Source organism: Ursus arctos, unplaced genomic scaffold (genome assembly GCF_023065955.2).
Source record: "Ursus arctos isolate Adak ecotype North America unplaced genomic scaffold, UrsArc2.0 scaffold_37, whole genome shotgun sequence".
Lineage (NCBI taxonomy): Eukaryota > Metazoa > Chordata > Mammalia > Carnivora > Ursidae > Ursus > Ursus arctos.
Window position 1 is genome coordinate 3,091,886 of NW_026623053.1, and position 14,607 is coordinate 3,106,492.

General features: G+C 40.7%; 2 protein-coding genes across 5 annotated transcripts in view; one reads left to right on the plus strand and one right to left on the minus strand.

The window, feature by feature from the left end:
• Nucleotides 1–1,841, minus strand: part of LOC125282233 (uncharacterized) — a 154,170-nt gene extending 152,329 nt beyond the window's left edge. For 3 of the 4 annotated variants that reach the window (XM_057306435.1, XM_057306434.1, XM_057306433.1), the window contains exon 1: nucleotides 1,724–1,820. The gene's annotated coding sequence lies outside the window, so the exon portion shown is untranslated. Of the gene's footprint in view, nucleotides 1–1,723 lie in introns of all 4 variants that reach the window. The other variant, XM_057306436.1, reaches the window with a different exon arrangement.
• An 8,956-nt stretch (nucleotides 1,842–10,797) lies between these two features.
• Nucleotides 10,798–11,772, plus strand: LOC113248956 (olfactory receptor 11H4). The gene has a single exon (XM_026490542.2). The coding sequence runs from the start codon at nucleotides 10,822–10,824 to the stop codon at nucleotides 11,770–11,772; it is 951 nt and encodes a 316-aa protein (XP_026346327.1). The 5' UTR covers nucleotides 10,798–10,821.
• The last annotated feature ends 2,835 nt before the right edge of the window (nucleotides 11,773–14,607 follow it).

The following is a 14,607-nucleotide window of genomic DNA, read 5'->3' on the forward strand; positions in this document are numbered from 1 at the left end:
CCAGGAGGCTACCCGGAGCTACCCCCAGCGCAGCCCAAGAGGCGGCCACCCGGAGCTACCCCCCCCCCCCCCCCCCCCCCCCCGCAGCCTGCCAGGAGGCTACCGGGAGCTCCCCCAGGCGCAACCCGCCAGGAGGCTACCCGGAGCTCCCCCTGCCCGGGCGCTGCTCGCAAGTCGGCAACCCTAAGCTCCCCCCAGCGAAGCCCGCAAGGCGGCGACCCGGAGTTCCCCCCGGTGCTGCCTGCGAGGCTCCCTTCAGCGCGCCCGGGAGGCGGCAACCCGGAGCTACCCCCCCCCCCCACCCGCGCTGCCCGCGAGGCGGCCTCCCAGAGCTACCCCCCTCCCACCCCGTGCTGCAGGCTACCCCGAGCTTACCGCTGGCGCAGCCCACAAGGCGGCAACCCGAAGCTCCTCCCCGGGGCAGCCCACGAGGCGGCCACCCGGGGCTCTCCCCCCCTCCCCCCCCCGCCCCCCCGCCCCCCCCGCAGCCCGCCAGGAGGCTACCCAGAGCTACCCCTAGCGCAGCCCAAGAGGCGGCAACCCGGAGCTACCCCCCCCCACCCGCGCTGCCCGCGAGGCGGCCTCCCGGAGCTACCCCCTCCCACCCCGTGCTGCAGGCTACCCCGAGCTTACCGCTGGCGCAGCCCACAAGGCGGCAACCCGGATCTCCTCCCCGGGGCAGCCCACGAGGCGGCCACCCGGGGCTCTCCCCCCTCCCCCCCCGCCCCCCCCCCCCCCCCCCCCCCCCCGCGCAGCCCGCCAGGAGGCTACCCCGAGCTCCCCCCTGCACAGCCCGGGAGGTGGCTACCCGGAACTCCCCCCTGTGCAGCCCTCCAGGAGGCTACCCGGAGCTCCCCCGTGGCACAGCCTGCGAGGCGGCTATCCCGAGCTCCCCCCCTGTGCAGCCCGCCAGGAGGCTACCCGGAGCTCCCCCGCCGCACAGCCCGCAAGGCGGCCACCTGGAGCTACCCTGCAGCAGCCCTGGAGGCAGCGACCCAGAGGTCCACCAACGCTACCCAGGACCCGGTTACCAGGTCATAAAAGCACTTCAGGCCCGGGAGCAGGAGCCAGGCAATGATAAAGTGGAAGATCTTGCTGCTACTCTATTCATCTAAGTCCTGCTTCTTCAGGCAGAAGCTGGGGAAAGAATGGTGTGGGTAGTTCTCAGTCCCTGTCCCCAGGTAAATGTTTGCAAACACTGATCTAAAGAGTTCTAACAAAGAATTGAATTTCCCTTAAAAATAAAATAGGTGATGGGGATTAAGGAGGACATGTGATGAGCACCAGGTGTTGAATAAGTGTTGAATCACTAAATTCTACACCTGAAACTAATATTACACTATACATTAACTGAAATTTAAATAAAAACTTTAAAAAAGAGAAAGAAATGAGCTATCAAACAATGAAAAAACATGGAGGAACCTTAAATGCTATTACTAAGTGGAATAAACCAGTCTGGAAAGGCTACAAACCGTATGATTCCAACTATGACATTCTGGAAAGAGCAAAACTATGGAGACAATAAAAAGATTTATACAGGGTAAGAGGTAAAAAACGACCCACATAGAAGCATTTCCACCATGTTTCCCAAGATTCAAACTTTACCGCTTAGGTTTGATACATTCGGCAGGAGAATATCAGGGACAAGAAGGAAACCTTAAAAGTGTTCAAACAGCAAGATTAAAAATTCAGTGAGTTGATGTGGCTGGCCATGCCTCCCTACCTTGGGCTGACCGAGTCTCTCCCTGGAGATTTACTTGGGGCTCAGGAGCCCGGCTCGGCGCTGCAGGACCGGAGGCCATTCCCCACGCCAAAGTGGACTCCAGAGCCAGGCGCCAGGCGGGGGGCGGGGAAGTCTGTGCCTGAGCATGCGCCTTATTGGCTCCTGCTCGGAAGCCGTTGGGGAGAGTGCACCTGCAGCCAGCTAGCTTGCAACCGTTGTGCATGTGCTCTTGGTGCTAGAGAGGCCTGCAGGCGCTGTGCTGCTTCCTTGTTTGTTACTAAGGCACTGTGATTGGCAGCCCTGGAGAGTCTACTTTTTCCAACTGTATTAAGGAGACCCAGGGAAAAAAAAATAACGCTTGCCAGGGGTGGAGGTGGAGGAAAGATTAACAGAGGACACAGGATTTTTAGGGCAGTGAGAATACCCTGTATGCTATTATAAGGATGGCTGGATCATTATATATTTGTCCAAAACCATGGAATGTACTCCAAGAGTGAACTTTAAGGTAAACTGTGGACTTTGGGTGCTTATGATGATGTCAATGTCCACTCATCCTTGGTAACAATGTACCATTCTGGTGAGGGGTCAGTAATGGGGGAGGCAATGGAGGAGTGTGTGTGTGTGTGTGTGTGTGTGTGTGTGTGCACTCACACGGGATATATGGGAAAATCTCTGTGCCTTCCTCTCAATTTTGTTGTAAACCTGAAACTGCTCTAAAAAAACGGATGTCTTAAAAAAAGAATGCTGTCAGATGTCTGTCAGAAGATATAGTAGGTATAAATACACACCCAAATAAAGTACAAAAAAGCTTAATAAAATATATGACACACCAGCACACTCATCATACATAAGAAACATAATATTGTGAGAAACAACAGATCAGTAAATAAAACTTCAATTTCAGAATAAACATCTTTGAGCATCCCAGAATCGAAAACAAGAAAGGAAGCTAAATAAATTATAGTGTTCTAATTGTATAATGAGACAATATAAATCAGAGAAGCAAAATTTTACATAGCATGATACTTGGAAAAGAATTGATTCAATTGGGTTCCCCATGGTTTTATTTTAAAAATTATTTTACAACTTTCCTATAAAATACAATATGCAGCATAAAATGCACAAAACATATATGTAAAGTATAATAAATATACAGCAAACATCCAATCGCCACTACCAAAGACAAGTAGGGCATCGCAAGAACTCTGGAAGTCCCTTTGTTTTTATCACCCCTAATTCTCCCCCTAACTTCTCGTGTAAACGTCTTTGCTTTATACTTTTTATTCATCCACTAAAAAACAGATTTACCTGTTTTAAAACTTATGTAAGTGGAATCATCTTTAATATATTCTATTTTAAATGTATTTCTTTTTACTTTATATACAGTAAAATTCACTCTTTGAATTAATTTCACCTTGATCAGATTTTGCTTATCTATTTTGAAGCTCTGTTGTTGGGTACCTCCCACCTTTGGAACTGTTATATCTTCCGCAAGAAATGACCCCTTTTGGAAAAAAAAAAAAAAAAGAAAGAAAGAAAAGAAACGACCCCTTTTGAATCATGAGATGTCCTTCTCTCTGGTAATGTTCCTCATTCTGAAGTCTATTTTGTCTAATATAATGTAGCTACTCCAACTTTCTTTTGTTTAATGTTTGAATAGTATGTATTTTACTTTTTAAATTATTTTTTAGATTTTATTTTACTTTTAGTCTTTTTTTTTTTTTAAGTAGACAGCATATTGTTGGGTCTTCCTTTTATTTCTAATTTATAATCCTAGTCTCTTGGTTTCTTTAGATCATTTGTATTGAATTCAATTTCTGATATGGTTAGATTAAAATTACCATTTTGCTAATTGCATTCTATTTATTCTATCTAATCAGTTCTTTTTCTGCCCCCTTTTGTGTTAGTTTTTATGAATCCATTTTAACTTCATCATTTCCCTATTATTTATATCTTTTTAAAATATTTTAAATTGTTGTTCTAGGATTAAAAACATTTAATCGAAGTCTAACTTCAAATAATATCACTACCTGATGTGTCGTAAAAGAGATTTACACCAGTATATCCCCAATTCCTCACTCTCATCCTTTGGGTGATTTTTTTTTGTCATAAATTCTACTTTTACTTATGCCATCAACAAAACATATTGCTACCATACATATTTCTTTTATTCCACTCCCACTGCTTTTCATTTCTTTGGTGGATCCATGTGTCGGTCTGGTATCACACTACTTCTGCCTGAAAACATTAAACGTTATTCATAGTGCAAGTCTACTTGGCAGTGAATTCCCTCGGTTTTGTTTTTATGAGAAAGTATAGATTTCTCCTTCATTCTTCTTCCTGATTTATTGAGGTATGATCGACAATAATTATATGTATTTAAGTTGTACAGTGAGTTTTTTGAAGTTATACAAGTTAACGATGCCTTAATATATGTATACATTGTGAGGAAATGAGTACCACCTCAAGTTGATTAACACATTTATCACCTTTCACAATTACACTTTTTGTGTGGTGAGAACACTTAGGATCTATTCTCTTGGCATATTTTAAGTATGCAATACAATACAATTAATTATAGTCACCATGCTACATATTAAAGCCCCAGACTTATCATCTTACCAACATCTCCCCATTCCACCACCACCCCCATCCTTGGCCACCAGCCTCTGGCAGTTACCATGTTACTGTCTGGTTTGATGAATTCAACTTTTTTAGATTCCACATGTAAGTGAAATCACACAATATTTCTCTTTCTGTGTTTGGCTTATTTCACTTAGCATAATGTCCTCCAGTTTCATTCATGTTGTCACAAATAGAATTTCCTTCTTTCTTATGGCTGAACGGTATTCCATAGTTTTGGCTATTTGGGCCTTTTGTGGTTTCATACAAAGTTTAAGGTTGTTTTATCTACTTCTGTGAAAAACGCCATTGGACTTTTGATAGGATTGCATTAGATCTATAGATGACTTTTGGTAGTATGGACATTGTAATAATATTAATTCTCCTAATCCAGGAACAAGGTATCTTTCCATTTATTTGTGTCTTCAAGTTCTTTCATCAATGTCCTACAGTTTTCAGTGTACAGATCTTTCACCTCCTTGATTCAATTTATTCCTAAGTACTTTTACTTTTTGATGCTTGGCAGCAGGAGTGTTCCCAGCCTGTGACTGAATTAAAGGGCCATATCAGGATCTACAGTTGGACCAAGCTCAGAGGGCCTGCCTCAGGGACACGGACAGATGTGTCTACCACCCGGTCCCTTGGCATACACAACTAGTGGCTAAAAGGGACCAGAATTGGGTCACAGGCCACTTCAAGGTCCACAGCCAGACTGAGGTTGGCAGGACTGCTACCTGTGGCATAGGCGAGTGTGACTCCTACTGGGTCCTGGTGGATAGATGGTGTCGGTGGGGAGACCAAGACCAAATATGGTTTAGCCAAGTCCACAGGGAGACTGCAGTTGTTTCTGAATCTGTACCCAGACACTAGATCAGTGAGTCTGCCACCTGGGCATGGGTCTGCCTACTCAAAATGGCCCTCATGGATCATGGGTTACACTGGGATTTTCACAATCTCTTAACTAGATCCCAAAGCTCCCACAAAGGCACTTTTGTCCATGGTTGGCTGCCAAATTATTGTTACTGAGGGGGGGTACGAGGCCAGCATTACCAAAGCCAAAAAACACACCACAAGAAGCACCTGGGTGGCTCAGTCTGATGAGTGTCCAACTCTTGGTTTTGGCTCAGGCATGATCTCAGGGTCTAGGGATAGAGCTACGTGTTGAGCTGTGCGTTCAGTGTGGAGTCTGTTTGTCCTTCTCCTTTCCCCTCTGTCCCTCCCTCTCCTCTCTTCCTCACCCTCTAAAATAAGTAAACTCTTAAAAAAAAAAAAAAAAGGCACTACACGAAAAGAAAACTACTGCCAATATCCCTGATGAATATACATGCAAACATTTTCAACAAAATATTAGGAACCAAATTCAACAACACATTAAAAGGATCATATGTCATGATCAAGTGGGAATCACCCCTAGGATACAAGAAAAGTTTAACATAAGTAAATCAATATATGTGAGACACTATATTTTAAAAATGAGGGATAAAAACCATATGATAATCTCAATAGATGTAGAAAAAGCATTTGGCAAAATACAACATCCTTTCATGATTAAAAAAAAAAAAACAACTCTTAAAAATGTGAGTGGAGAAGAAACATACCTCAACATGATAAAAGCCATATATGACAAGCCCACAGCAAACATCATACTCAATGGTAAAAGGTCAAAAGCTTTTCTGCTAAAGTCAGAAAAAACGTCAGGGTGTCCATGCTTACCATTTCTATTCAACATAGTACTGGAATTCCTAGCCACAGCAATCAGTCAAGAAAAAGAAATAAGGGGCGCCTGGGTGGCACAGCGGTTAAGCGTCTGCCTTTGGCTCAGGGCGTGATCCCAGCGTCATGGGATCGAGCCCCACATCAGGCTCTCCGCTATGAGCCTGCTTCTTCCTCTCCCCTGCTTGTGTTCCCTCTCTTGCTGGCTGTCTCTATCTCTGTCGAGTAAATAAATAAAGTCTTTAAAAAAAAAAAAAGAAAAGAAAAAGAAATAAAAGGCATCAAATCAGAAAAAAAAGGTACATTGTTTTTGCAGATGACATGATCTTATATATAAGAAATCTAAAGACTCCACCAAAAAACTATTAGAACTCTCAACAAATTGAGTAAAGTTTCAGGATACAAAATCAACATACAGAGATCAGTTGTGTTTATATGTACTATGAAATATCTGAAAAAGAAATAAAATAATCCCATTTACAATAACATCAAAAACAATAAAATACTTAAGAATAAACCTAACCAAGGAGGTGAAAGATCTGTACACTGAAAACTATAAGACTTTGATGAAAGAAACTGAAAAAAGGTAATGATAAATGGAAAGATATTCCCTACTCACAGATAGGAAAACCTACTATTGTAAAAATCCCCATACTGTCCAAAGTCATCAATAGATTCAATGCAATCCCTACAAAATTCCAATGGTATTTTTTTTCACAGAAGTGGGGGGGGGGGACTAAAATTTGAATGCAACCAAAAAGATACTGAATATGCAAAGCAATTCTAAGAAAGAATAAAACTGAAGGCATCACACTTCCTGATTTCAAGCTATACTACAAAGCTATAGTAATCAAAACAGTATGGTATAGGCACAAAAATAGACACATAAACCAACAGAACAAAATCAAGAGCCAAGAAATAAACCCTTACAAATATGGTCAATTAATATTTAACAAAGGAGCCAAAAATACTCAATGGAGAAATGGTGTAGAGTGTCCTTGAATATCAAGTTCACATACAAGCTACCCCAGTAACCAGCAGTGAAGATTTTCTCATTGATCATATCTGTCACCTTTTCCTAAGAGTTATTTTTTTTTTGAAGAAGTGGTTTAAGAGGATCCTCAGAAGAAACCTCCATATTTTTAAGAAGAAAAACAAAGACCAATGATAAAAAATCTCTTCTTGTGTTTGCACTGATTTCAAATTCCCCACTCTTGGAAAGTGAAATCATAATGGAAACTGACAATTTGACTAATTTACTCAATTAAATGGCTCCTACCATCTTGGATTTCGGTCACACAAGGCAGTTTCTACCTGTTACCAACCACCTGGTCATTACAGTGGAAGATTCCAGAAAAACGTAGTGGATTTAACTTTAAGGTGACTAACAGAATGGCACCTGAGTGCCTCGGTCAGTTAAGCATCTGCCTTCAGCTCAGGTCATGATCCCAGGGTCCTGGGATTGAGTCCTACATCAGGCTCCGTGCTCAGCAGAGAGCCTGCTTCTCCCTCTGCCTCTGCCCCTCCCCTGCTCATGCTCTCTCTCTCTCTCCCTCTCTGTCTCTCAAATAAATTTAAAAAATCTTAAAAAAAGAAAAAAGGTGGCCAACAGAATATAGTTTCATGTTTCTCTGTTGCAACACTTCACTTAAGCATTTATTCACAAACATTTCAGTTTCGAAATCTGAATCATGGGCAAAACTTCCATTTATTGCACTGATCCTCACAGAGGATGATTCTTTAATGGAATGCAATCTCTGCAATAGAAAGCCTCCTGAAACTTATTGAGTATTTCCCCTGTACTCTCTGTTTCCTATGAAACAGCTAATCTACTCAAACCTGGATGAGCCCCAAAGATTGGAAAGAGGAGGCACTCCAGGGGAAACGTGAGGAAGCCACTGAAACCACTTGGGGAGGGACAAAGAGCTTTAGAGTAATCCCTAAAAGGATTTAATCCCTGAGATTAAACACTGCTTTGCATGTTAAAATGTCTCAGTAAACTCCTAGAAAACAAGCTTCTAAAGCCGCCAGAAATTAAGGAAGTCCAGTGAAGTACATGTAATGCCCTCACCCGGAGTTTTCGTCATCAAAGCCAATGAGGAGATGATGCCTTTATGTTCAACTCCACTGTGTTCATCCCTCTTTCCAAGCTGAGCCAGAAAATCCATCATTGTATGTAAGAGAAAGGAACTAACTGTCCACATTACAATCACTGCTGTGATATACGACACACTGCCTTTTACTTTATAAGTCTGATTAGACATCGTTCCTCTGCAGCAGTATAGTGTGGACATTCTGGATGTGAATATAGGACATGTACGTTCATTGGGTGAAAAGTCATGCACCCTCTGTGAAGCTTATCTGTAAAATGAACCAGTTAGAGTAAATTACCGGAACCATTTTCCCCAATTCCATTTTTTTGTTGTTATTAAGGACCATCTTTGTGATGGTCCTTTTTTATTATTATTAAAGACCATCTCTTTCCAGGAGTAATCAGATGTTATATTCTTCTCTCGGACTACACGAGAGGACAGTGTATCAAGTGAGGGACATTTGGAAGGAGGCTATTTAATCAAACTATTATTCTTGAGGTGGCCACCCAAGAATGGTGAGGTCACTGGGTGGTTAATTGGTTAGTTTCTTATACTAGAAAGGAATTATGAAAAAGCTAGTCCCCTAGGATTGTAGCCCATAGAGTGATTTATGAATGCCGAAAGCATGAAAACAGCATTTTTTTATGGTATAAAACGGTGGATTTTCCATTCTAATACCCTCCCTATTCCCAGCAAGTCTTTTGGAGGCTTTCAAGGGTGGAGTTATGCAGAACTTCATGGAGTCAGTTTAGTCCATAAGTGGTTAAAATAAAAATTGATAACTCTGGCTTTTTCATTCAGTTCCCCACCCTTTGATTATCCCATTACTTACCAACACTTTGACCAAAGGTTACAGGAAAAATAATGTTTCTGCTAATCAATTTTACAGGGGATGGTGATAGAAAAAATGAAATTAAGTATGAAGTTGTTGGTGTATAATGGAGAGTGTCTTGAACTGTTATTCACATTAAGCAGGCATTGTTCTTTTTTCAGAAAGAAGGATAGGAAGCACAGATCTCAGGATCCTGGTTTCTAGTTTGAATCTGTGAGCCCGGACTTAGTTCCTGACCAGCAGGGAAACTAGTTTATTTATGCTTCCTAAATAACAGTCTAGGAATTATCTATTGAGCACCTTGTTCAGTGAAAGCAGTAAACAAATGTCTTTCGAGTTCAACATCGATTGGAAAACTGGACAACTTGAGAACTTGGGTACTCAAACCTCCTTTTTAGGCTTCCTTAAAAAATACCCAATAGGGGACTAGTAACAATGAAGTCCAAATCTCTGTTTTTATTTGCCTTTCAAATTTCTTATCTTCCATTTCTGACAAAGTTATAACTGGTGACCTTCAATACGTAAGGCAAGAGGTCTGAATTTAACAAGAAAACTCAATATTGAAACTACCATTTCCAAGACTCTTAGTGCTTTTCAATATTAAAGATTCCTCTGTTGTTTAAACACAAAAAAATGGTACTTTTTCGTTCAATTCTTAAATACTATCAAAAAGTACATGAGTATCCAAATATTTGAAAATGTCCTCTCCCTTTCAGAAAACAAAATTAATTCTACCAGATAAAAGTGCAAATAAGACCCCATTCAATCTCAGACCCCTTTGTTTTTATCATCCAAAATTACTTATTAAATGAATTAAAACTTTGTACTGAAAACATCATGTTCTTTATTTTAACTAGGTAGGATCTGACTATGAAAAGTAAGACAGTTCATTTTTTATAGCATTGTAAAAAACATGAAAATAAACACCTGCAAATAGAGATAATTGAAAATATTTTCACTTATCCTTTAGGCAAAGATATTTGATATGTTGGTCTTCTGTGTATTTTTTAGGTGTCACTCAGCTGTTAGAGTGATTTTTTTTTTAATCTTTAAAGGAAAATTTTAAGAACAGCCTTGAGTCTTGACTGTAGGAATGTCTGTAACAATTAATTCAGTAGATTAGACTATTCTGAAAAGCCAATGTCCTCCCTCGAGTAAGTTTTATCTCCATGAGTAAGACAAATAATTTTGTTCTGTTGCCAAAGGTTTAACCCATCCTCACATCAGCTGTCCTCAAAATATTTGTCTTTTTTTTTTTTTTTACAAGGTAAGCAGAATAAGAGAAAGTGTATGAGTTTGTGCATTGAAGACCCATAATCAACTTTAGGAAAATAAACCAGAATCATAAAAGGTCTTCTTAAGGATCAAAGAAATCAAAAAAGAAAAAAAAAAAAAACTGGTTGTACCACTGATGTAGAAAAATTTTGCTACTCTGGATTCTTTCAAAAGAACACTAAGATTTAGAACCACAACCAATTCAAAATAAGGTGAGAGGGGCACCTGGGTGGCTCAGTCGGTTAAATGTCTGCTTTCTCAGCTCAGGTCCTGATCTCAGGGTCCTGGAATTGAGCCCTGCATAGGGCTCCTTGCTCAGCGGGGAGCCTGCTTCTCCCCCTCCTCCCTGCTCATGCTTTCTCTCACTATCTCTCTCTCTCTCTCGAATAAATAGACAAAATCTTAAAAAAAAAAAAAAAAAGAGGTGAGATTTATTCCCAGCTGGGCTCAAAATATCTCATATTTTCCTATAGAGTTTAAGGTCCCTTCTCAATAAAGTCCTTGTAGGAAGCAAAGAAACTTGTGTTACACTCGTGTCTTTCTTCTTCATAGGTTTAAGACCCATGAACAAGTCAGCAACATACATTCGCACTGTAACTGAGTTTGTTCTCCTGGGATTCCCTGGTTGCTGGGAGATACAGATTTTCCTTTTCTCACTGTTTTTGGTGGTTTATGCCTTGACCTTGCTGGGGAATGGAACCATCATCTGTGCAGTGAGATGGGACCCACGACTACACACCCCAATGTACTTTCTGCTGGGAAACCTTGCCTTCCTTGAGATCTGGTATGCTTCCTCCACTGTTCCTAACATGCTAGCCAACATTCTCTCCAAAACCAAGGCCATTTCATTTTCTGGCTGCTTTCTCCAGTTCTATTTCTTCTTTTCCCTGGGCACAACTGAATGTCTCTTCCTGGCAGTAATGGCTTATGATCGGTACCTGGCCATCTGCCACCCACTGCACTACCCCACCATCATGACTGGGAAACGCTGTAGAATTCTGGTGTCTCTCTGTTGGCTTGCTGGATTCCTTGGCTACCCAATCCCCATTGTCTTCATCTCCCAACTCCCCTTCTGTGGAGCCAATATCATTGATCACTTCCTGTGTGACATGGACCCACTGATGGCTCTGTCTTGTGCTCCAGCCCCCATTACTGAATTTATCTTCTATACCCAGAGCTCCCTTGTTCTCTCTTTTACTGTTATGTACATTCTTCGATCCTATATCTTGTTGCTCAGAACTGTTTTTCAGGTCCCTTCTGCAGCTGGCCGGAGAAAGGCCTTTTCCACCTGTGGTTCTCACTTAGCTGTGGTGTCGCTTTTTTATGGAACAGTCATGGTAATGTATGTGAGTCCTACATATGGCATCCCAACTTGGATGCAGAAGATTCTCACACTGGTATATTCAGTAATGACTCCTCTCTTCAATCCCTTGATCTATAGTCTTCGCAACAAGGACATGAAACTTGCCCTGAGAAACATTCTGTTTAGAATGAGAATGAGTCAAAACTCCTGAGCCAAAGATGTCCATACTTCCAAATTCTAATGATGAGTAAGTTGGAGATGTATACGTTTCTTAATGGCCTTTTAGTTCTTACTCTGAGTAATTAAAAGCTTTTCTTTTTCCCTGAAAGTGCGTTCAGCTTAAATACCTATGCTGACTACTGAAACCTGATTTCACTGCACATCAACACGCAGGGAAATTTTTCTAAAGGCTCTCGTGACTGGAGTAATAACGTGGAACTGCTGTATTATAGAAGTCAGACTTTCCTGAAAGGTTTGCCCTCAGATTTCGGGCAAGTCTAATGACCTTTACCAAATAGTTAAAGGTGCCGTGACTTTTTTAACAGTTTTGTTTAGGTGTAATTGATATAAAAAAGAATGCACATGTTTAATGTACATTAAAGATGCAGTAGACTGTAACTAGCCATGAGACTTTTCTGTAACTTTTAACAGACATTCCTTTCTTATCCCTAGCCTAACAACCTTATCTAAACATGCTGTCCCTATATTAAAAGAGAGGGGGGAAAACTCTCGTGGCCACTAGGAACTGTTTCAACAAATTTTCTTAGAGGTATAGTTCCTCTGTGGTACATTTGAAATAAAACTTGGATATATGCTAAAAAATCATTGTTGAAGTATCTTGTAACAGTTCAATTATTACATGTACCACACTGTAGCATAATTTATTTATTGATATGTATTTCCCCTGAGAGAAGTCCTTGAACAGGAACTGCCTTTTTCCTTTCTGGATCCCCAATACGCTGTGACAGAAAAGAAAGCCCCTGGACCTGGGGAATTGGCCTGGCAATTATCAGGTAAGTCTTGTTGTTGCCAGGAGCCAGCCTAGCACTGCCTGCCAGGCCGTGGTGTATAAACCTGTTGAACATAAATAATTTCACAGAATGGCACCTGCAGACCAGGCCACTATGTGAACATGATGGATCAAGACGAAAAAAAAGACCACTCCATAATCATGTCTGAGCAAGAACACAGTCCCAACTGTAAAAAATGACCAAACAACCCCTTCTTTAGGCTAATATTGGTGACTACTGCCTCTTCACCAAGTAAAGCTTTAGCCCAGCTGCCTTTGGGATAAAAATTAAGATACCCGATCATAGAATTTTCTTCCGCTTTCTGACAACATCCAGCGAAAACCTCTATTTCTTTAAATTCTCCCCAACATCAACTAACAGAAGCCCAAATCATATAATAAATCCTTTCTAACATCTTCCTTTTGGATGCCCTGTGTTCCTCATAACTTATGTTCTCCCTTACTGCAAAAAGCCGATAAACTTATCTTTGTTCAGCTACAGGTGTGTTCCTGATGGTCTTTGCATGAGTGGGAATCAACAATACTATGATACTTAGCATAGATAAGAACTCCAAATGTTTGTTAAATACTTTTATCTCAATTTTTTTACTTATGAAAATAATATGTTGTTGTAACAAAGTCAAGCAATGAAGTGTATAACAATGATGGATTTCTCATCTTCACTCTCATCCTCGCCAATCCTTCACTCCGTTCCTCAAAGTCAACATTCCTCAATTCCTCTGTCTGGCATTCAACACACTTCACAGGATGGGCCCACTAAACCTACTTGGTCTCCCTTCCCTTCCCAAATGAACCCTCAGCTCGAGGAGGCTAGTCACCTAGCTACTCCATTCTCCACCGTCGCCACACTGTTACTTAGGCTGCTCTTTAAAGCTAGGAAGCCTCACTTGATCTTCTGCTGTGCAACGGACGCTTAGATCCTTAGGGTTTTATCTTAGAAAATGCGGATATGACTTCTATCTTGACAATAAGGTCATCAAGATTAAATGAGACAACCTATGTAGGGACCACAGCACAATAAAAGACACAGAGGAGGTTCTTAGCACATGTTTGTTCCTCTCTCCTTCTTCTTCTTTTAAATCTGACCACGGATAATTGGCTGATTATTCTATCAGATTTTCACCATGCTCATGCAAACCTCTGTTGCCAAATGAAACACATACATAGGAATTCGTAGCAAATGCCTTAAAGTGCAAACTGTAGAGTCAGACTTTCCATGTCCTGCCTTATCTTCTAGCTATGTGACCTTGGGTGAGCTGCTTAAATGCCACAACTTCAGCTACTTCGTCTGTAAAACAGGATGATAATAATAACAGCTCTCTCATGGGGTTATTATGAGTCAATACTTTTTTAAAAATGAGTCAATACTTTTAAAGCTCTTAGTATTGTGTCTGGCAAACAGAATTCAATAAATATTTTTAACTCAATAAAATATAATAGTATCTTTTAAAGTCAGTATATATAATTTTACCTCAATCTAATAGGCACAGTGTGTTCCATTATATGAACATATCACAATTTGTTTATCACTCACTTAAGACACTTTATTGTAGCCAATATTTTACAATTAAAACAATGCTGCAACTAATATCCTTAAATATAAATATTTATATATAGTCATATCAGTATCCCACAAATTAGAGAAAGGGTTTCTGGGATATAGGAAATGTGTATTTTTAATTCTGAGAAATATTGTTAAATGAGATGTCCCCAAATAGTGTTCAACTTTCAACAAATGGTGCTGGGACAACTAGATATCCACATGCAAAAGAATAAAGTTGGACTCCTACCTCACACCACATGCAAAAATTAATTCAAAATGAATCAGAGACATAAACGTAAGAGCTAAAACTATGAAACTGCCGGAAGAAAATATAGATTTAAATCTTTGTGACCTTGAATTACGCAATTTTTTAAAAGATATAACAAGAAAAATACATGTAATAAAAGGAAAAATAAATTGCACTTCATCAAAATTTTACAATTTTGTGCTTTAAAGGTTACTAATAAAGTACA

Coding starts and splice junctions, on each gene's coding strand:
- LOC113248956 (XM_026490542.2), top strand. CDS start 10,822: ATGAACAAGTCAGCAACATACATTCGCACTGTAACTGAGTTTGTTCTC.